Source organism: Neolamprologus multifasciatus, chromosome 15 (assembly GCF_963576455.1).
Source record: "Neolamprologus multifasciatus chromosome 15, fNeoMul1.2, whole genome shotgun sequence".
Taxonomy (NCBI): Eukaryota; Metazoa; Chordata; class Actinopteri; order Cichliformes; family Cichlidae; genus Neolamprologus; species Neolamprologus multifasciatus.
In genome coordinates this window covers 9,378,009-9,398,530 of record NC_140453.1, presented here as the reverse complement: position 1 = coordinate 9,398,530, position 20,522 = coordinate 9,378,009, and the positions used below count along the sequence as shown (strand labels likewise).

At 39.5% G+C, this 20,522-nt stretch overlaps 3 protein-coding genes across 3 annotated transcripts in view; 2 read left to right on the top strand and 1 right to left on the bottom strand.

Moving 5' to 3' along the window:
- Positions 1-12: 12 nt before the first annotated feature.
- On the top strand, positions 13-6,799 carry eif2b4 (eukaryotic translation initiation factor 2B, subunit 4 delta). The gene is made up of 13 exons (XM_085133033.1): positions 13-115; positions 573-610; positions 715-895; positions 995-1,210; positions 2,528-2,610; positions 3,567-3,658; positions 3,770-3,884; positions 5,245-5,321; positions 5,431-5,533; positions 5,658-5,791; positions 5,969-6,146; positions 6,224-6,404; positions 6,517-6,799. The coding sequence occupies exons 1-13, from the start codon at positions 94-96 to the stop codon at positions 6,714-6,716; spliced, it is 1,620 nt and encodes a 539-aa protein (XP_084989159.1). The 5' UTR covers positions 13-93; the 3' UTR covers positions 6,717-6,799.
- A 120-nt stretch (positions 6,800-6,919) lies between these two features.
- On the bottom strand, positions 6,920-10,578 carry atraid (all-trans retinoic acid-induced differentiation factor). The gene is made up of 7 exons (XM_085133035.1): positions 10,444-10,578; positions 10,129-10,262; positions 9,520-9,588; positions 8,860-8,931; positions 8,658-8,779; positions 8,464-8,564; positions 6,920-8,372 (listed from the first exon to the last, which is right to left on the bottom strand). Exons 1-7 carry the CDS (start codon positions 10,534-10,536, stop codon positions 8,268-8,270), a joined length of 696 nt encoding a protein of 231 aa, XP_084989161.1. The 5' UTR covers positions 10,537-10,578; the 3' UTR covers positions 6,920-8,267.
- A 541-nt stretch (positions 10,579-11,119) lies between these two features.
- snx17 (sorting nexin 17) overlaps positions 11,120-20,522 on the top strand; it is a 25,336-nt gene continuing 15,933 nt past the window's right edge. The window contains exons 1-4 of the mRNA XM_085133034.1: positions 11,120-11,947; positions 15,877-15,951; positions 17,657-17,774; positions 19,175-19,239. Of these exons, the coding sequence (XP_084989160.1) occupies positions 11,888-11,947; positions 15,877-15,951; positions 17,657-17,774; positions 19,175-19,239 (318 nt within the window). The 5' untranslated portion in view covers positions 11,120-11,887. The remainder of the gene's footprint in view (positions 11,948-15,876; positions 15,952-17,656; positions 17,775-19,174; positions 19,240-20,522) is intronic.

Here is a 20,522-nt window from a genome sequence, read left to right as displayed (position 1 = left end):
CATCAACATACAACGTCATCCACCAGGGGGCGATATACGTTTCTATGGTAGTAGTTTCTACAGCAGAAGAGGAGGTGAAGCAGCATCGTAAACATGGCTGACAGTGGAGTGATAGGTGGGTTTCAGAGTGTGTAAATAGCTGTAGTTCATTTGGTTTTTCCTTTTGGTTCTTATTCTTTAGTTGTAGGAGTTACGAAAAAGTATCTCATACTCACAGCGCTTATTATGTAGACTTTGTTATTAGCTGGTAGCAAAGTTAATTTCCCAGATGCTAGACCTGCTAACGTTAGCGTCGAGAGCATGTAAATGGTACTCATGCCGTAGACAGAGAATGTATTGCATCATCTTTTCGAGTAGTTTTAAAATGTACAATACTCATGTTTCTAGTTGTCACTGTGCTGTGACGATGATGCACTACACTTGTTTTGTTACTGATTTCGTTGACACGGTGCAAACTAAAAGCAGCTAACAGACTCGACCTTAGTATCACCGCCTCTTGTGGAAAAAGTAACAGAAGTACGTTATAATGCTAAATAATCTAATATTATCATCCTCTGTTGCTCGTCTTACAGATGGACCCGGGAGGAAAGGTGAAATCGAACGCGCAAAGGTTAGTCTAGGTGTTGTTTTGAAATTTATTATAGTCGTTTGTGTGGATAAATTCTTTCCTTAATAGTTGGGTTTTTCTTGACGCCTCTTCCTGTCACGTGACAGAGTGAAGGCAAAGACCTAACCAAGGAGGAAAAGCAACGGCTGAGGAAAGAGAAGAAACAGCAGAAAAAAAACAAAGAGAAAAAAGATGACAAGGCATCACAGGAAAATGAGAAGGAGAAGAAGCCGGTCACTTCAGCAGCTCCAGCATCCCAGCCCCCGACACAACCCACAGTGCAGAAAGGTGCCTCCCATTTTGGCAGCAGCAAGTGTTGTTGTATCTGGGTGCACAGTGTGATTCATTCTTTATCCTAACATCTGTGTCTGTTATGGTCTTTGTCAGCTCCTTCAGCAGTGCCTGCTACTGCACCCGTTTCTGTGCCTGCCTCGGAGGCTTCTGTGCCGGCGGACAAGCCAGCAAAGACTAAAGCGGAGCTGAAAGCTGAGAGGAGAGCTCGGCAAGAGGCTGAGAGGGCCAGCAAACAGAGCAAGAAGGGAGATACAGGACAGCAGGCAGCCACGAGCAAACCAAAAGCTCCGCCCAGTGATCTGCAGCCAGGTACTGCTGTTGCACCTAACATTTGCGCGTTCAGTTTTATCTTTTGGATAATCTAACTTGAAATAATCAAGTCAGAACAACAGACAGCTACCTGTAGAACTTTGAGAAGCTGTTTATGCCAACACAGAAGCTGCATGGCTGTGATAAATACAGACTAACAGTGATCAGTGATTGTTGTAGGGTCAAACGTTGGCCTCATGATTGGCTGCAGGGAAATATGCTGAAACAAGACTAACTGGTGGTAACTTCAACCAACAAGGATTTGGTACCAGTGAAGTGTGGTCGGTGGCAATGGTAATAAGTGTATCAGCAGTAGAGCGACTGATTTTCGAAGGTGAACCTGTACTGAAATATGGGAAAATATGAAGACGTTAAACATGTAATACAGACTGAAAGCAATACAGCTGCTGCAGACAAACCATCAATATGAGTGTGTAAGAGGGGAAAATGACTGTAACGTAATAATATATTAAAAGTGTAAGCTTTAAGTGCTTTGGTCAGTAAGGCTAGACAAGACTTGATAAAGTTTAGCCTATTTGAAGCCTGTGAAGAACTCAGCAAGTTAACAGAATTATCAATGTGAGAGCTCTTTCATTAACACATGGGTAAAGAGTAAAGAATAAATGTAAACACAGAATTTGAATGTAGGCTTTAGGCTGCATCCACACGTATACAGGTATTTTTGAAAACGCAGATTTCACTGAAAATGGAGATTTTTAAAAACTCCTGCCAGGGTGGAGATTTTTGAAAACTCAGTTTTTGCGTTTTTGTGTGGATGAGGAAAACAGAGATTTAGTCACGCAACGTCAAAGGTGTTCGCCTTTTTTGCCGTGACGCTGTGCGCCACGTTATTGTTTACATGAAATTAATTTCTACAATGGCGGATATAGACAAAATACTGTTGCTGTTAATCTTACTATCTGCAGTTTTTACATGCTTACATCCTGTTTACTCTTTCCCTCCCAGGCTTCTAGACGTCTAATTGGCCAACATTTCTACACGGCTAGGATTTGGCATGTTCTTCACAACGTTTGACTGCGTTTTGGGCGTTTACATGTGAACAGAGATATTTTTTAAAACTGCACGTGTGGACGGGATTTTTTTTTAAAAACAGAAAATCTCAGTTTTCAAAAATACCCGTGTACGTGTGGATGTAGCCTTAGTCTTTGTTCAAATTTGACAGTGCAAATACCTGGATAACATAAAATCCTGCTTCGCAGTACAAGCCTCAGAGCTATTTAGCATCTCCCAAACGACCAGCAGAATTTTTTGGCTCGTCAGCACACTGGAGAATATTAACACTCTTTGCATTTTCAGTGGTGAAGAGGCTCCCAGAACACATTCAAGTGGACAACCCAGACGTTTTAAAGAAACTTGCCAAGAAGTTGGAAAGGCAACAGGTCAGTATTGCTGTGAGGAACTTCTGAAGACCCTTAAAAATGATTCAAGACACACTGAATACACACGATACATAGTGATTCTAAGTAACCTTTTAATTTGTTGTAAGGATGGATAGATTCATCGGGAAATGTTTGACTTATTTTATGAAAATGGCTTGATCTTGGATGCTTCAAGTAACTATTTTTTATGTTTGAATCTAACATACTGTATTGTAAACAAATTCAGTTGATGGAAAAAACACTGCTGGTATGTTTACAACATGTTATATTGGACAGAAGTGTGACATTTCCTGCAGGTGCATGGTTCGTTTTTGGAAATCTAAACTTTTACTAGTTAAATCTGAGACATTCTCTAATTAAACAAAAGTCAGTCAGGTGTGTACATAAATAGAATTCCTGTTATTTGAACAGTAACTCCAAAATAAAGTAATTTTATTTGGTTAAGTCATTGCAGCTTTGCATACAGTAACCAGCAGTTGTGATTGCATGTGACTGTATCCAACATTTCTTTCAGACACCAGAGCACTATACTGCTAAAAAGGTATAAGCCATCGGCGTCTGGCTTTACAGAATGTGTGCCATTAACCTTTTTTTTTTTTCCTTTTGGTTCTGTTTCGGTTGCTAACCTGTTATCTTAATCCGGTTTAACCCATTATCGTTGGTTGTTACAAACTTAATGATGTAGGCAGCTGTTAAGTTGGCAAGTAGGTTTTACAGTATGTGTGTTGTTTGCTGTGGTCACCGAAACACCAGGCTGTCCGTTGCTTGCTGCTGTTCTTTTAGTCATAATTTATTATAACAGTAATTTTTTAATTTTGTCAGTTTTCTTTCTATTAGGTCTACACAGAATTCAAAGTTTAATGTAACTGTTAATGAGCACAGTCTACAGACTCCCTGTTTTCACCTCATTAACTCAGCTGTAATCTCTGACCTGGTGTACATTTTGTGCATTTCAGATCCCGCTGCGCTCAGATTATGGCTACAAAGTCAGCCTGTTTTCTCATCTCCACCAGTACAGTCGCAAAGCTCCTCTAACACAGCAACTCAGGTAAACTGACTTTAAATTGTATGTTACAGTGTGTTGTTCATGTCATGTTATAAGATGTAACCTCTTAAGATTTCCTTAAATCTCATTAACGGACCCTTTTGTGGTTTGCAGCATTCCTTCCACAGTGATTCATCCCGCTATTGTCAGGCTGGGTTTGCAGTATTCACACGGCATTGTTGCAGGATCCAATGCTCGCTCTGTCGCCCTGCTGCATGCTTTCAAACAGGTACAGTCCCAACATAGACCATTCATTCTTCAAACCCCACTGTTCCCTCTCTCATGGGCGAGGCTAAGGCTGACACAGTGACCGTTTGACTGCAGTCAGTTACAAAGAAGTCGGCCAGTATTGGAGAGGGTCCAAGTTTTTACTTATCAGGACATTGTAAAAGTGAATCTGGTCATTAAAATCAGGTAGATACAATCTCAAATGAACTACAGAACACGACATAATACAGTGTCATCATTTAATGAAGTCAAAATCCAGAAGCACTGTGTGGAAAACTGAGTGTACCATGACTGCATCCATTAAAAATACAAGGGCAAGTAGTAGCCAGGTGCTGGTAATCAGATATACCTTATTAAGTGATCATCAGTAGGTGTGAGCATCTTTATAAAAGTGGAAGGTTTGACAGTTTGTTGTTCTGAGGCATTCAGGTGTGTGTAAACACAGTGCCAAGGAGGAAAGAAATAAGCAACGATTTCAAAGAATCAACTGTCAATCTGTGAAGGATTATAAGGCTGTAAGTCCATCATTGCACAGTGAGAAAGATTATTCACAAAATTCCTGCCGACCTTCCCATGAATGGACATCCTAGCAAATTCACTCCAAGTTGAGAGCATGTAATGCTCAGAGAAGCTGCAAAAAAAAAAAAATTCAAGGACTAGATCTCACTCTACACGCCTCAGTGAGTTCATGACAGTGCAGTTAGAAAAACACTGAACAAGTATGGTTTGTTTGGAAGTGTTGTCATAGGGAAAGCTTATTCTTTCTAAAAAGAATATGGTGGTATAGCTTAACTTTTCAAAGTTGCATCTGGGCTTGTTTTACAGCCACAGGACCTGGGCACTTTGCAGTCACTGAGTTTACTACAAGCTCCTATGTATATAAAATCGATCGTGGCTCAGGAGTTGGGAGTTCGCTTTGTTGCCGGTTCGAGCCCCGGCTCGGACAGTCTCGGTCCGAGTCGGGCAAGACACTTCACCTATCGCTTACTGGTGTTGGCCAGAAGGGCCGATGGCGCGATATGGCAGCCTTGCTCCTGTCAGTCTGCCCCAGGGCAGCTGTGGCTACAACTGTAGCTTGCCTCCACCAGTGTGTGAATGGGTGGATGACTGGGTGTGTAAAGCGCTTTGGAGTCCCTAGGGGGGATTAGTAAAAGTGCTATACAAATACAGGCCATTTACCAAAAGTATTGTAAAGTCAATGTGAGGCAATCTGTCTGACACCTAAAAGTCTGGTCTTAATTGGGTCATGCAACAGGACAACGATCGTAAGCACAGCAGCAAATCTACAACAGAATGACTGGAAAAGAAAAGAAATGTTGTAATGGCCCAGTCAAAGTCCAGTGTTTCATTTTTCCCTTCAGGTAATAAGGGACTACACTACACCTCAAAATGAGGAGCTATCAAGAGACTTGGTCAACAAGCTAAAACCTTATATCAGGTAAAGGAAAAAATTACTGATTTTAGTCATTCATCATTATTTCCTACATTACTGACACGTTTTTGGTTTAACACATGAAATCATTCCTTTTGCTTTGTTTTTATTTCAGTTTTCTGAATCAGTGTCGCCCTCTGTCAGCCAGCATGGGTAATGCAATCAAATACATCAAGAAGGAGATCTCTAATATTCCTAGTAACTGTAAAGAAGACGAGGTTAGTGACACTCGTGTATTTGCAATCACATAATTTTGTTTAAGTAATGAGACTTTTAGCACGCTGTGTGGCTCATTTTAAGTTTCCGATACTTGAGAACTCATGCACTTCCTTTTGTTTTTAGGCAAAGAACAAACTGCTCAACGGTATCGAGTCCTACATTAATGAGAAGATTATTCTCGCTGGTGTAGCTATTGCCAAGTGCGCCATAGAAAAACAAAAGATCAGTGATGGAGATGTTATCCTAGTTTACGGATGGTAAGTCTCTAAAAGCTGCGTGCATGTACTTGGTTTCAGCTGTTAAATCTGTTCTTTATTAGCGAGCATTGCTTAATTGTTTATTCTTAACGCTTTCTCTTCCCTGTTTTGGTTAGATGCAACCTTCCTTCCGCATTTTTGCCCTGACATTAAATGTTCCTCTCTCCTCCCTGACAGCTCGTCACTGGTCAACCACATCCTTTGCAAGGCCTTTGAGAAGAGCAGAAAATTCCGTGTTATTGTTGTGGACAGCAGGCCTCGGCTAGAGGGCAAGGAGGCCCTGAGGCGCCTGGTCCAGAAAGGCATCAGCTGCACCTATGTTCTTATCTCTGCTGTCTCTTACATCCTTCCAGAGGTAATCATGGAGCTACACTAGAGTAAACCCCAAAATATTTGGTTCTAAGCATAATGAGTTTCTTTATTCTCTTCTAGGTGTCAAAGGTTTTCCTTGGCGCTCATGCTCTGCTGGCTAATGGTTACGTCATGTCTCGAGTGGGGACATCACAGATAGCTCTGGTGGCCAAAGCTTTTAATGTGCCTGTGCTGGTGTGTTGTGAGACCTACAAGTTCTGCGACAGGGTGCAGACAGATTCCTTTGTATCTAATGAACTCGGTATGGAAAGTGTTCAGTGGCTACATAAATGTCTGCGAGCCTTTCAGCTCAATTTGTCCTTTGGCTCAACTTTATTTCCATACACCAGTTTATCCTCATCTTTGCTTTCCAGATGACCCCGACGACCTCATTGTAACCCGTAAAGGAACGACTCCGCTGGAGGGATGGCAGAACGAGTCCTCTCTCGGCCTTCTTAACCTGGTCTACGACGTGACGCCGCCTGATTTCGTAGATCTAGTCATCACAGAGCTCGGGATGATCCCGTGTACCTCTGTCCCTGTGGTGCTGCGAGTCAAAAACGTGGACCAGTGAACAACTCAGTTTGTGTGCACAAGAGCTTGTACACACACAACAAATTGTGCTTTTAGCATGCAATAAATATATATCTGAAGTGACATATGCTTTTTAAATTGAGTCCATGTGTGTTTTTATGGTAGTATTGGGTGAATGGAAATATTTCCTGGCCTAATGTGACAAGGCTGTTCTGTTTGTTAAAAAAAAAGTAGTGCTAGATGTTATAAGACCCACTGTTTATTAGAAACAGAACATTTAATTACCAATACAATCCCACTGAGCGTCACAACACTAGTTATTAACCATGGCATGCAATTTGAAACAAGACAGAATTTTTTCCTAATTACAGTTGGACTTGAAGCATCAGATAAATGTTATGGCTCCCATAAAGTTAGGTTTAATGACAAAAGAAAAGTAAGACATTAACCAGGTACTACAGTGTTTGGTAAAGCAGCTAGGAGGTTATGTTCTCACTGCTCATATATCGTCACCAAGTTCAGTTAAAACCAGGAGAAATATTCTGCATGCTGTAGATGCACTCTCTCCTTACAAGAATTATTTATTAGTTGCAATATTTAGTCAGTGCATTAACATTCAGACAACTTATTTAGCCAGAAGCAATGTATTGAACATAGAGCAACTAGAGCTGCCCTTCAACACTGAATTTTCCCAATGAGAGAACACAACATTTTAACAGCTAGAAAATCAGTTAATGTACAATTAAATCCTGTATATGCATAATGTAAACATGATACTCGAAGCATAGAAACATATCCTGTTTTAAAATCTTTAGTAGAACCCTGAATCTCAATGGAGAAGAGTATCAACGGAGGTTACCCTTGAATCTCAAGACATTTAGCACATGTGGCTTATAAACAAAATGTGGCTGTAACAGACAAGTATCTTCCACATTTTGTGTTTTGTCTGAAATTGAAATTAAAGATGTAAATAAAAACATCACACTTCAAAAAGAGGTTTGTTGCAAAAGAAAGGATTTTGTGTCGCTCAACTGCATAGAAAAAAAAATAAAGAATTTAACCTATTGGACTATTAAAATAATTTTTAAAGATGTCAAATAAGCTTGCACTCTTAATTATTACTGTTAAAATTTATATCAAAACAAACTTAGTCTTTGCTGTCAGTAAAGTGGAAATTCAGCACGTCTGCCCAGACAGGTTTTAGGACAGAAATCAGTATTTGTGTAAGTGCACATAGTTTCTGAAAGATTTTGTAAAACACAGTGTTTTCCCTTCTATCACATGGTGTCAGTCAAATACATTTACAAATATAATTGATGTGCTAATAGTGGTCATTTCTGACAAAAATATTTGAAAGGCAGAGCAAATCTTTTCTTTAAAATTACACTGAAACATCTTTGAGGTCAAACGTGTAAATTTCCTTGAAACAAAAAATACAACCGACCTCAAAAAGGTGTAAAATGAATAAAAACACATTTAAAAGAAGCCCTGTAAAAGTCCCCTCAGACTTTGTCAGCATTTTCCCCCTATCAGTGTCTTCCCTTTAAGAACAGTCAGTTTGAGATTAAAACCAGCTGACTAAGGTTCAGCTTTAGAGTGATTTGGCTTTACGTCTCTGGGTGGCCCACAGAAGAACCGAGATCACAACCGTAGAAGCTGCAAGAGGTCCAAAGACTTGCAGAGCTGGGAACTCCCCCTATGGACAGTTTTAACAAATGCACAACTTTAAATAATCGAAAAGCTTAGCATCAAAAGGTGATTTGTATTAAGCTGCTTGCAGAACCAACCTCTCGAAGACACTTGTATCCACGGAAGTTTTCAGCGCAGCTGCACTCAAAGAAGCCTGGGCCGAAGGGGGCACAGAGGGAGTTCTCTGGACAGTTCATTGCTGTGGATTACCAACAAGTATGAATAGATGTCACGTGTAACATATAACTGTAGTTTTAGATGGCATGTGTCACAGCAAAAGTTAGGAACTTACACAGTTGTCCAGTCTCGTTGCATATATTCCTTTGGCCTTCACAATGGCGATTTCCCTCTTTGATTTTAACCTTTTCCCAAGATGTGTTGCTTCCCGGACAATCTATATTTTGTGGTAAAATCCTACAGAGAAATTAAGTTAGAAAAAAAAATCTCAATCTAATACTGAGGAGAATCTGTCATAATTTGGGTAAAATACTTACATGTAGTTTAACTTATTAAATCCTTGAAAAGCTGTATCACTGATGTTGACAATGGGATTGAACGAGAGGTCTCTGTAATATAAACATTTATAGGATGCATTTAAAAGAGCGACCACATAGATAAAAACACTAGCACTTTCTAGTACAACTATCAGTCATCCAGTCACACTGCACTTGTATCTATGCCTAAACACTTTGTCTAACTTTGATACATCTTGTCCAAGGATACTTCAATATGTGAACCATTTGGTAAAGAAATTGCTCAACCACAGCCGCCCTCTGTCTTCCTTATTTGCTTCAGCTATATTTATTTTTTGTGAAGTTAAATCATTTTAGTGCTTGCCAGAAGGGGAGATAAAAAAACTTTCCTAAACTCTTGCAGCTCAAGAATGCTTTTATCAACATTAAGATCATTCTGAGGAATCGCCTGCACATGTGTCATTTGTCTTTCTCGGTACACCAATACAGGCTTTTACTACAATTTTTCATGTTAAATGTAAACTGTGGAGTAGCGATAAGAGCAGTTATTTCCTTTTGAATTAAAAATAACCTTTCAATCAAAGAAAAAGCATGTGTAAGCAGGAGCTTCTGTTGTTTTGCGTGCAGACGAGAGGATTATTTGTGCAAAAAAAGATGTGAAACTGTATTTACTGTTCTTACATCATGAAAGCTGTTGATGCTCCCTGAAGATCCCGCACACAAGTTAGTGAACAGTTGGACAGATCCAACCTGACAAACAAAAACACAAATAAAGTTCAGATAATGAAGAACTTCTTCTTTCAGCTGCACTCTTTAGGGGTCACTACCAAATTTGCCTCCATCTCACCCTATCCCTAGCATCCTTCTCTACCAACTGTGCATGTGCTTCTACATTATATCCATGAATCATTTCTGTGGTCTTCCTCTTTTTATTCTGCCTGCCAGATCCACATTCAACACCCTTTGTCCAATATATCCCACTATCCAAACCATCTCAGCTTTGCCTCTCTAACTGTGTCTCCAAAAAAACCAAATTGAGCTGTACTTCCTAATGAAAATGCTAGCACTGCCAATTCTGCCACCTCCAGCTCAGCCTCCTGTCTGTTAGTAATATTATGAAGACAAAACCTTTCCCACAAGTTAATACACAGTCAGCACTGGAAGTCACTAGAAAGAAAAAGACATTTACTTTTTCTTTTTTTTTTAACAGTTATTCACAAAGGAGCTTAAAAAATCTTAGCTTGGGTGTAAATTCTGTTTCCGACGGACCCTGAAAGCAGCAAATCCTACCCGATGATGTGTTCAGGGTCGTTTGTGGTGTCATTTCTCAAACAGCAACGTCCGTCTATCCGTCCAGCGGATAAGAAGCAAAAGTGACCGACCTCAGACCTGTTTAGGATGGTCCCGCCACACAGGTTACATACCTGTGGTTACACGTCATAACAAAGAGGGGGGGACACCTGTAAACAACAATCTTGCTGGCCATTTCCTTTCTGGCACATACAGCTACACCAGAACCTGTTGTATTATTAGTAATATATATATGCGCCACAGAGTTATTGAAGTAAAGACTACAGTTATTGAATTTAGAAAGCCCAGCCTTACCTGCAGCTCGGTCAGCTGATAACTTGCTTGGAAAAATAAATTATAGATCAAAACAAGCGCCACAAATCTCATACAGCTACATAAAGCTTTCATTTTTAGCAACTGGAGTCACATGATCAGGCCGCAGCAGGGCACGTGACAGGAAGCGGGTTCAGCATTTTATGACGTTTGCAGGATTTTATGGGATTTTAATTAACATTACCTGCTTCTGTACGCTCTCTGTGACACACGATCACAAACAATAGTATAAAAATATGCCGTAAGCATTTCTAGCTGTAGAAAAAAGGTCAAATAAGAAATATTACAAAATACAAAATATTTTTAATATTCAAAACATTTGAAATAGTTTTTCAGGTCTTCGAATATTTTTTTTAAATATAACGTTTAACTGTGTGTGTTGTAAAACTAGCGGGAAAAAAGCATTTTTGACTAAGGAATTTTGACTGCGCGTTCACTGTCAGTTCGGATTGGACCAACTAACGGATTGGATCAAATAACGTGCGGACTTCAAGTAAAACTAATTCTAATACAGAAAATACCCTTTGTGTTGTGTTTACAAAATATTGTGCGATAAATTAAAATAACTGTATGTCTTGGGGGTGAATTTGTGTTATTTTAATTGCATAAACTGCAGTATACACCCGTGTGCCGACGATAAGATGGTTTGACCCAAAACCTTGATCGGCCAATACGTACGCTGAACACAGAGTGGCTGGACGGTGGGGTAGCCTCTGGTTTCTTACGCGATATTTGTCACATTTGCTCTATGTATATACCTTGTTGCTGTTTAAACTTTTTTCAGCAAAGGTAGGACGTCGGGAAAGCAGAAAACGTTCAAGTAAAACTGTCCGCTCACATATTTCGAAAGGTTTACCATAGGGCTGTGCGGCGCTCTTGGGCTTGCAAGAACCAACTGCACCTTTTATCCAGCAACTTCATCTGGTTACGCTAACGAACTCAATCGACTGCACAGCTTGAAACTGAGTTTTGGTTTTTTTTGGTTTTTAACAAATAGGTGATTTTAAAGGTTTTCTTACAACTTGCCTAAAGTGAGTTAATAGGATATTGTAATGCTAACAGTGAAGGTGTAATTACACTTGCAACATGGCTGCTACTCGAACGGCAGAGGGAAAAGTTTAACACTGACGTGGGAGAAGTTTAACGTCAGTGCGACTTGGTACGCGAGTTGTTGTCCACATAATAAAGTCGTAAGCAGTCGCCCTGTAGTCCGGCAACAGTATCCCCCCGGACTCTCAAACCAGTGGCTGAACCGAGAGAGAGACGCCTCCTCCTCTTCGTCGTCCTCCTCCTCCTCCTCCTCCGTAGTCACCGACGTTAGTCACTGCAGTGGACTTTGTGGGGAAACTGTGGTGTCCTCTCCATCGCAGACTGTAGTGGCGTTAAAGGACTTATCATCTGGGAGCTGCTTGTGTTTCGAGCTAAGATGCATTTTTCCATACCCGACACAGAGGTTCGTTCGGGAGAAAACGGTTCGACCTACGTGGTAAGCACGACGTTGTGTCTTTCTTTTTTTGTTGTTGTTGTACCCGCTTTAACCACAGACTGTGTTAATGCTTGTTTCAGCTGCCCACATGTCGAGCTAATGTCAGTGCGGCACGGGCTCCAGTGTTTACTGTGCACAAATTATTGGGAAGGCGGAACTGCTGGGTTATAAATCAGCTATAAACATTACTGTGTAATCATGTCATTGATGCTTTGCATAGGTGAATAAAAACTTGATTTGTTGTAATAAAATTTGAGCAAATTGGGCAAAAATTATTTTAGCATGATTCTTTGAGACATCAACAGAAAAGTAATGTGGCTTTTATCCTGTTCAACACAGTTTCTGCCATTTTACCTTCATCTGGCGGAGAAAATTAGTTCTACAGTATAAACATATAGCATCATTATGCCATGTCTGAAGTTTAACACACTGTGATTTACCCTTAAAGCTTTATGCACAAACTTGCATGTGTCCCAGTCTCTTTATAGCCTCAAATCAGCCACAACAAAGTCTCTTTTGTTTTAAAGGTTTGAGCCAGCACCTAAATTCTTAGTGAGATTTGAGGTTTGCTTACCATGATGTTGCCATCTCCCGTGTTATTTAGAAAAAGAGAATACAGCCAGCATTGCTTTAACTTCATCCCTTAACTAGCAGTTATATATATCAGTCTAAACTATGGTAGTCTTCAAAGCACATTGGGAGCTGCAGCATAATCTTTATGTTTATTTTCTTCTTTCTGTTTCTTATTGTGTTTAATGTTGTTTGAAACATGAATTACCATTGTGCTTTGCTGTGTTCTGAAGGTAGCCTTTGTGAAGGTTGATCAAGGACAGCAGTAATAGCACCATTTTCTTTGCTATTTATGAAAAACCCAGTGACTGACAGTCAGGATACATTGTATTAATGTTTGCCAGATGTAGTGTTTATTTCTCAAAGTTTGCGTCAACTCAAAAGATTTCTTCCTTGTGTTGCTTGATTACTTGGACAGAGACGATAAATATGATCTATTGGTGATTGCAAGTTGCCAGAAAACTGCTTGGGTTCAAGTTGAGATGGATAATGATTTTAAAGATGTCATTATGAATTGTGCTTCCATTCCTGATCCATTTTCTTATTTGTTCCTAGCAGTAGGCCTTTGCAGGTTTATGGCATAAGTACAACAGTTTCATTACTTCTGAACACAGAGTAGAAAAAAGGTTTGCATCTGACTCAGATGTGCAAGAGCTCCACTGCCACGAGTGGGACGTCATTGTTTAGCAATGTGCGACTGTCAGAAAACCTTGCCAGCATTGATGAATGGAACTGGAAAGCTCAGAGCTCTGATGGATCAGATCATTTGGAACCTGTTCTTGGTTCCCAAGTTTGCTTCTCCTCATGTGTTGATGTCGTGCAACAAATAATTAATAATTCAGGATTTTTATAGAAAACAGTGTCTATAGTATTTATTAAAAGTGTTTTTGTGTCAGGTCCCTTTGTCCTGTGTGTGTGTGTGTGTGTGTGTACTTAAAAAAACACAAACACTGCGTCATCTGATTTTAATGTAACATTACTCTGGCTGCTCTCACTGTCATACACCTGTAAATGAGTATTTTCCATTTTGACTGTGTATTTGGAAGAAAGTCTTGGAATAAGTATAATAATATTTGAATTGGCACAGAATTGGGAAATAAACATAAAAGGCTTTGCAAGAGAATTAGTGGACATGCCAAATAATTCAGAATTATTTCCCTCTTTACAGTGTTCTCCACGCGTTCCTCACTGATGTCGTTCTCTGACGTATCTCTAACTAGCCAAGCACATTTTTAGCATGTACTCCGGTGGGAAAAGCAAAGGCCTTTCACCTCTCAGCTGGGAGTCCTGTGACTGTCACTGTGACCTTCCCATAACCAGCTGAAAGGAAGGGACTTTGCTTGATTGTAACACTGAGAGATGGGTTGTGTACCTTGGAACCAGTAAGCCGCAGAATTTGCAGCGTTTGCAAAGGGCTTTCTTAGAATTAAAAAGGCCTCTTTTTTTTATGGCAGTGTTCCTGGGTTGTTGTTTTTTTCCGCTATTACACTTCTGCCTTTATCTCAACCTAATTTTTTTTTTTAGTGTTTGTGGATATGAGAACAAGAGACTTTGGTGTTACATTAAGTGACGATAACTCATTTACTCAGGATGAGGAACAGGTTTAGACTTAGCTCTAAACTAGTTCATTATTCATCATTCAAAGTCTGTATTACTTTGGTTTTTGTTTTGTTTTTTGAAACCATGAAAGCTGTGCTCAACAGTGTAGCTGTGTCAGTTGGCTCCATGTACTGAGCCAGATGTATAAACTTAGAGACACAGAGAGGTTCCCTAAAATGTGCTAACAGTAGCAGGTATCTTGGAAATCCTCTCACAGATACTGGTTCACAAGATTAGATCACACATGATTTTAGGGGTTAAAGTGGGCAGTGATGAAAAAAAGTAAAAACACTGACAGTTTTGTTTCTAATAAGGGCGTCTCATATTAAATTTGGTCTTTCTCAGGACTGAACATTCAGTGTTTTGATCTGATTACAGCAATGGGATCAGACAGCATCTCACTCCTTTAAGAAACTTTATTATGACACAAATTTTAGATTAGCAGCTGGATTATGAAATCAAAAGCTTTTAAACATGATGAGGAACTAGGATCAAAATGTAACACTATTTAATACATTTATAAGAGTTTGGGGTGCAGAAACAAAGATGAGTGTGGGAATATGTAGGAAAATATATACAGCCTCTTGAACTGTCCCCAAGTTGAACTGCTTGTAGCCACCAAAAAAAAACTCCGGTATTTTTTTTTTTTTTTTGCACTTTTGCATTTTTAGAGCCAAGACATTCTGCATACTCATTCTTCCTTCCTGTCAGGATCCTGCCTACACAGACATATTTTTTTTTGTCCAAGCCTTCCTCTTTTGCAAGAACAACTTTTGGCGTGATATTCTTGTTTTTTCCCTTTGATTGTTTGTGCAGTTCAGCAAGAGCATGTACATGTGCAGTCAGAAGACTGTAAAATTCCTTTTGTGTGGACAGATGACCCACCATGTTGACTGCAAGAATTAATTGAGATAGAAAGGGAAGAGGATTAAAGCACTACAGCAGTTTATGTCTTGATATCCAAATATGAAGTCTTCTCAGTGAGCTTGTTGTTCCCTTATCACTGTGCACAGCCTGCTGGAAGCTGATTGTTTTTTTTGTTTTTTTGTTTGTTTTTTAGCATATGAAGGAGGAAATAATAATTCTCAAATTATAAATAGTGGGTAAATAACACAATATTAATAGGATTATTCCATGTAGGTTGTTCTGTAATTGATGCATTACATTTTTATGTATATTTGGTTTACTATCGTACTTAATGACATGAAAAATTTCTTCCTTGCTTTCTGTGGCTGGCTCTCAACATGAAGGCAAGCAGATTTTTGGTCTGCTAGCTCCAAGTGGTTGTTTTGTGGAGGAGTTTTCAGTGACAGCTCCTGTCAAAACAAGCAAAGTGTCTCCAGAGAGGGAGTTAAAGATTCCACATGAAATACTTTCTCTCTATATTAAATGTCTGGATGAGGTTTGGATTGAAAACTGTGCAGCAGGTTCTGTTTTCCTCTTTGGATGGAAGTCGCTGGAATATGATTGAATCCAGTTCACACTTCATTTGTTTGGTCTAAGAAAACAAAAGCAGAGGAAGCACACTGTAGTGGGATGATCAGATGAAATCAGTAGTGAAACTTGATGCTAAAGGTACAGGGTGGTAAATGCTGATTCTTCCAGCGTCTTTCAGCAGTTGTGGTTTTATTTCCTCCATGCAAACACAATGCCTCTGAAGTCACCAAATCACTGTTAGGTGTGCATTTAAAGAAACAAATTCAGCACTCGCTTTATGCTTTTTTTTTACATAGTCTTTGTCCTTATGTCTGTCCCCACAGGCCTACAACATCCATGTCAATGGTGTGCTGCACTGTCGGGTACGCTATAGCCAACTTCTTGGCCTCCATGAACAGGTAAGGTTTCAGCCATGTTAATATACCAACCACACTGTCAGTGTGCTTCAAAGCACGTTTTTATGTGCGGTGCTCTGACATAAATGCCATCACATCCACCCATGGTGACCTTTTACTCATATTTGTGTCATACGGTCGATACGCCAGCCTCCCGTCACTTTAAATCATGACTACGATGCCTTGAAGTCTTTGGCTTCCGCTTTTCCAAGAGTTCCAGCTATTGGCTGTAAATAGACAGTATTATGGGGGAGGTGGGTGGGGGTGTGTGACATGGAAAGAATGTTCTTGGCCTTTCTTACACTTTACCTGCTGGGAAAAGGAATTTAATCTGAAAAAGAAATGTGGTGGGAAAGTGTTGAGTTGTCTGTTCTTGAGAGTTGTTTTGTCTCTGCCTCAGCTGAGCTTTACACACAGACAGACTGATATTTCAGAGCTGTTAATAGGCAATTAGTGTATTCAGTGTTTTACATGTGTTTTTCTTTCTTGTAAAGATGTGTTTTTAAGTGCTTTGTGCACTAAAATGTATACAACAGTATAAAACATGGCCCTAAAGGAGTGCCCAGTGCCCCTTTTGCTTATACACATTACAAACTAAGAGAGCTAAGGCCAAACTTTACAATCTCCATCCTCAACTCTGTGTTATCATCCTGACAGTTGCTGTTGCCTGGCAACAGGGAGTGGGAAAGACACACTCAAATCTTTAAGCATCAACCCCAAAGGGCTTCCTGTGGCATACTCATGACCCCAAAACACTCCACACTTGATTGTGGTGCACACACTCGTCTCAGTTATTGCTCAGAAAATTAGATTTTTTTAAGTGCTTCTCATGTGTTCTCTCCTGTAAGGATTTGCAACACGGCAGAAGCTGTGCTAGATTCAAATCCTGTTAAAGCAAACAGTAAAAAAACAGGACAAGCTCTGCCAAAAATGCTCCGCATGAGCTCACATGTATTTCAGATGTGACAGACTTTTATGAATCTGCAACCTGTGCTCGGTGTGTGTGGCTGTGAAAGCTTATTTGTATGTGTAACCAGTTGCTGCCTCTGGCATACTTAAAATACCACAGGGAAATATGCAGAGGTGAAAATGGCCTCTTTTCCTCTAGCACTCGCTGTGGTCTGCCTTCATCATAGCATACCTGCAGCAATATGCAGGTTAAAAATTAAACCACATAAAAGTGTTTGATTTTTAGATCAGACACCAAATGGTGTAAGACTTCAATGGTTCAAGCTACCAGTGCTCAGATGATAGAAAATGGAAAGAAATGAGTCAAGAAGCTGGAAGACAAAGTAAACTTGGAATGACTAGACATTCAGTGTTCCAGATGTGTGTGTGTGTGTGTGTGTGTGTCTGAGTTTGTTATGCACGGAAACTCCAGCAGCTAGCCGTTGAAACAGTGCTTAAAATAAACCTGTGATTCATCTCAAACAACCTCAATGTACCTCTTAGAAAAATTAATCCACAGCTCTTTAATTCAGAAGACTGTTGTTCTGTAGCAAAGTTATCATTTTTAATAGTTTAAACTTAAATCTCTTTTCAGTAATTATGGCTTTGTTAAAATAAGAATGTAGCTAGCAGACTGCTTGAACAAACTCTGTTTTCTCTTAAAACCAGAGAAATACTGGTTTAGCGAGGTTTTGTTTTTTCCAAGACTGCCGACTCTTTGTTCCCTCCGAGCTTCACAACTTGTGGTTTGCATCAACAGATAAAGAAAGAATATGGAAGCAATGTGGTGCCTGCCTTCCCCCCAAAGAAGATCTTCACACTGACCCCTGCTGAGGTCGAACAGAGGAGAGAACAGCTGGAGAAATACATGCAAGCTAGTAAGTTATTCATGCAGAATGGACTTTTCACAGATGGCTTGTATTGTATTTCACTTCATTCAGATGCAGAGTGGTTGTTTAAACCAGTGTTTAAATTAGATAGTGTTTTTTAAGTTGCACACATTCCCCTCTTTAGTAGTGTGTGTATAACGAGCCTGTGTTTTTAAAACAGAATATTTGCAGGACAAACACGGTTTCCTTGAGAGCTTTCCCCACAGCAATCACAAGAACAAGTTTGCTTGGTGTCTGCAGGGAGTCCAAACATACACTGTTCTCTTCATGCCACATAAGTGTGAAATAACTGTTAATCTGGGCATAGAGTGTCTGAGCAGGGACACTGATACAAAGCCTCAGTTGGGAGTGAGATGTTGACACACCTTATGAATAAAAATATCGAGACCCAGAATCTCAAATCTGAAAGTGTCAGTAATTGAAATTATTTTTTTTATTGATTTGAATTTTTTAGTAAAGAGAGGTTTTTGTTTTTTGTTTTTTTGTTTGGTTGGTTTTTTGGAGGAAAAATACCCGGCTTTTGTACCATGGAGAATAATTAAAATCTTGGCATGGTAAAACCAAGTGGAACACCTCGTGACAGTTTTAAAAGCTTATTTAGCATCAGGTCAGTAAACCCATTCAGAGTATTTCAATTCGAGAGGTTTTCGGCATATTACACGTTGTGTAAACAGGTCAAAGGTGAACTATCTAAGTACACACATACACAAATAAGTGCAACTGGCAGCAACGTGGAGGGTTGGTTTTAATCCTTTCAAGCACTGGAAGTTACAGCAGAACAAGGGATCATTGTTTGAGTGCATATTTGCTCATAGTCTGGGAGCATACGCATTCAGGGTGTTCTTGGCTACAAGTTCACTAGGTTACATCATGGCTTTTGACATAGTTATGGAAAATAAACTGACGCAAACACAATATGCACTGATGCAGATGGCTCCAAAATTTCCCTTTTTGTCAAGTAGAGTTTGTGAAGTTAGTATACAGAATGACACACATATGCTCACACTTAGTCATATTGTATGTAATGTTAAATGCTCTGCTTTGCCACTGAAACTTCATTCGGCCTTTTATTTACTAAGTATGGTGTGTTGGAGCTGGTTAGTGGCAGTTAAGATCATTGATCCTTTGCCAGAGGTCAGCCCTTCCTTCATAAAGTTTTTATGCGCTAAGCTAAATTGCCTTTACAAATAACTTGGAAGGTGTGACCTACTTCACAATAGCAAGCTCAAAAAGCAGAAAACTAAGAAATGGGAAGTGGCTCCACCTAAAAACATTGATGTTTATGAGTAACCCCCAAAATTGCATACCAACACCAGTTAGGCATTCATGTAGTTGTGTTACTTTCAATTATTGCTTTACTGTCCTTTGTTTTGTTTTGTTTTTTTCAGTCCGTCAGGATCCCTTGCTTGGAGCCAGCGAGTTGTTCAACAGTTTCTTAAGGAAGGCCCAACAGGTTGGTGGTTATTTTATATCTAACCTGCATCAAGAGGTTGTCGGTCAATAGGTCTGAAAGGAGCAATGCACCTTATACTAAAATGCTGAGGCAGTGATTTCTGCTTCACTAGTAATTACTTTGACATTGCGGTGAAATGAGGTAGTGCTGTTCTTGCTGTTTGTCTATCGCAGCAGCACACATACACTTTCTTGGATTGTGTCATCTGTACTTGTAAGCTTCTGGTTAGATGTGTCAGATCAAGACTGGCCTGCATACTGAAACATGGAAAATGATAACATGAATCATGTAACAAGTCTTTTGTTAAACACAGCAACTTAGTTACTGTGTGTCTGTGTGAGAGACATCCAGCTCAAAACAAGCTTTTTCCATACCAAAAATTCTAAGCAGGTTTTCAGTTTAAGCTGATTCTATGTCATTTCAAATGGATGGTATATTCATAACTTATTCATAGCAGGTTGCATCATTTAGTCTGTGACTTGCATTACCTGAGGCTGCAAATCCATTCAGATTCATCCATCTGCAGCCACATCGCACCCATTCTCCTGTTTTGTTTTTCTTCCGCCCTCTTCTCCTCTCAGATTAGCACATTAGAGTCAGTGTTTATGTCACTTCTCTCACGTACTGTGAGGAAAGCAGGTCTGGAATAGGAGATGACTTGCCTCCCAGTGTAGATTTTTCATCTGTGCCTTCTGTGCTCTCAGAGACCCCCTGCTGTGGGAAAAGGAAAGATGATAGATGATTTAGCCATGAAGACAAGAGAGAGAAGCTGGAGTCATCCAGTTCAAGATTGCACCTTTAATATAAACGATGAGATTATTTAATCATCTTATCATACGTTTTTCTTTTCTTTTTTTTAATGCACACTTGGTTTAATTAGTGTTAGAGGCCTTTTCTTACATAATGATATTGCTTTTACCTTTTTAAGTAAGCATTTTTGTTGAATGGTGCTTTTTTTAAAATTGTTTTGTAATGTGTAGTCATATTGTGGCTTTTCTCTTGCAAGTTTGTTATCCAAAACAAAAGACTGCATGTAGCACTATACCCAATAAACATTTCCCTGCTTTTGAATATCTTTATGGGGTTTTTCCTTTTGACTGTCGCTTGGACAAAACAAGGCAACACTTTAGTAAAGTTGTGGTAAATATTTTCATATTTTCCAAACAGTATGTAGATAACAATCAATTACAAAGAAAATGAGTGTGATTAGTGTTGTCCAGTCCCCCAAAAAGTTAGTGAATAATTAAAGGTGATTTTAATAATTAAAAATATTTAATTACTCG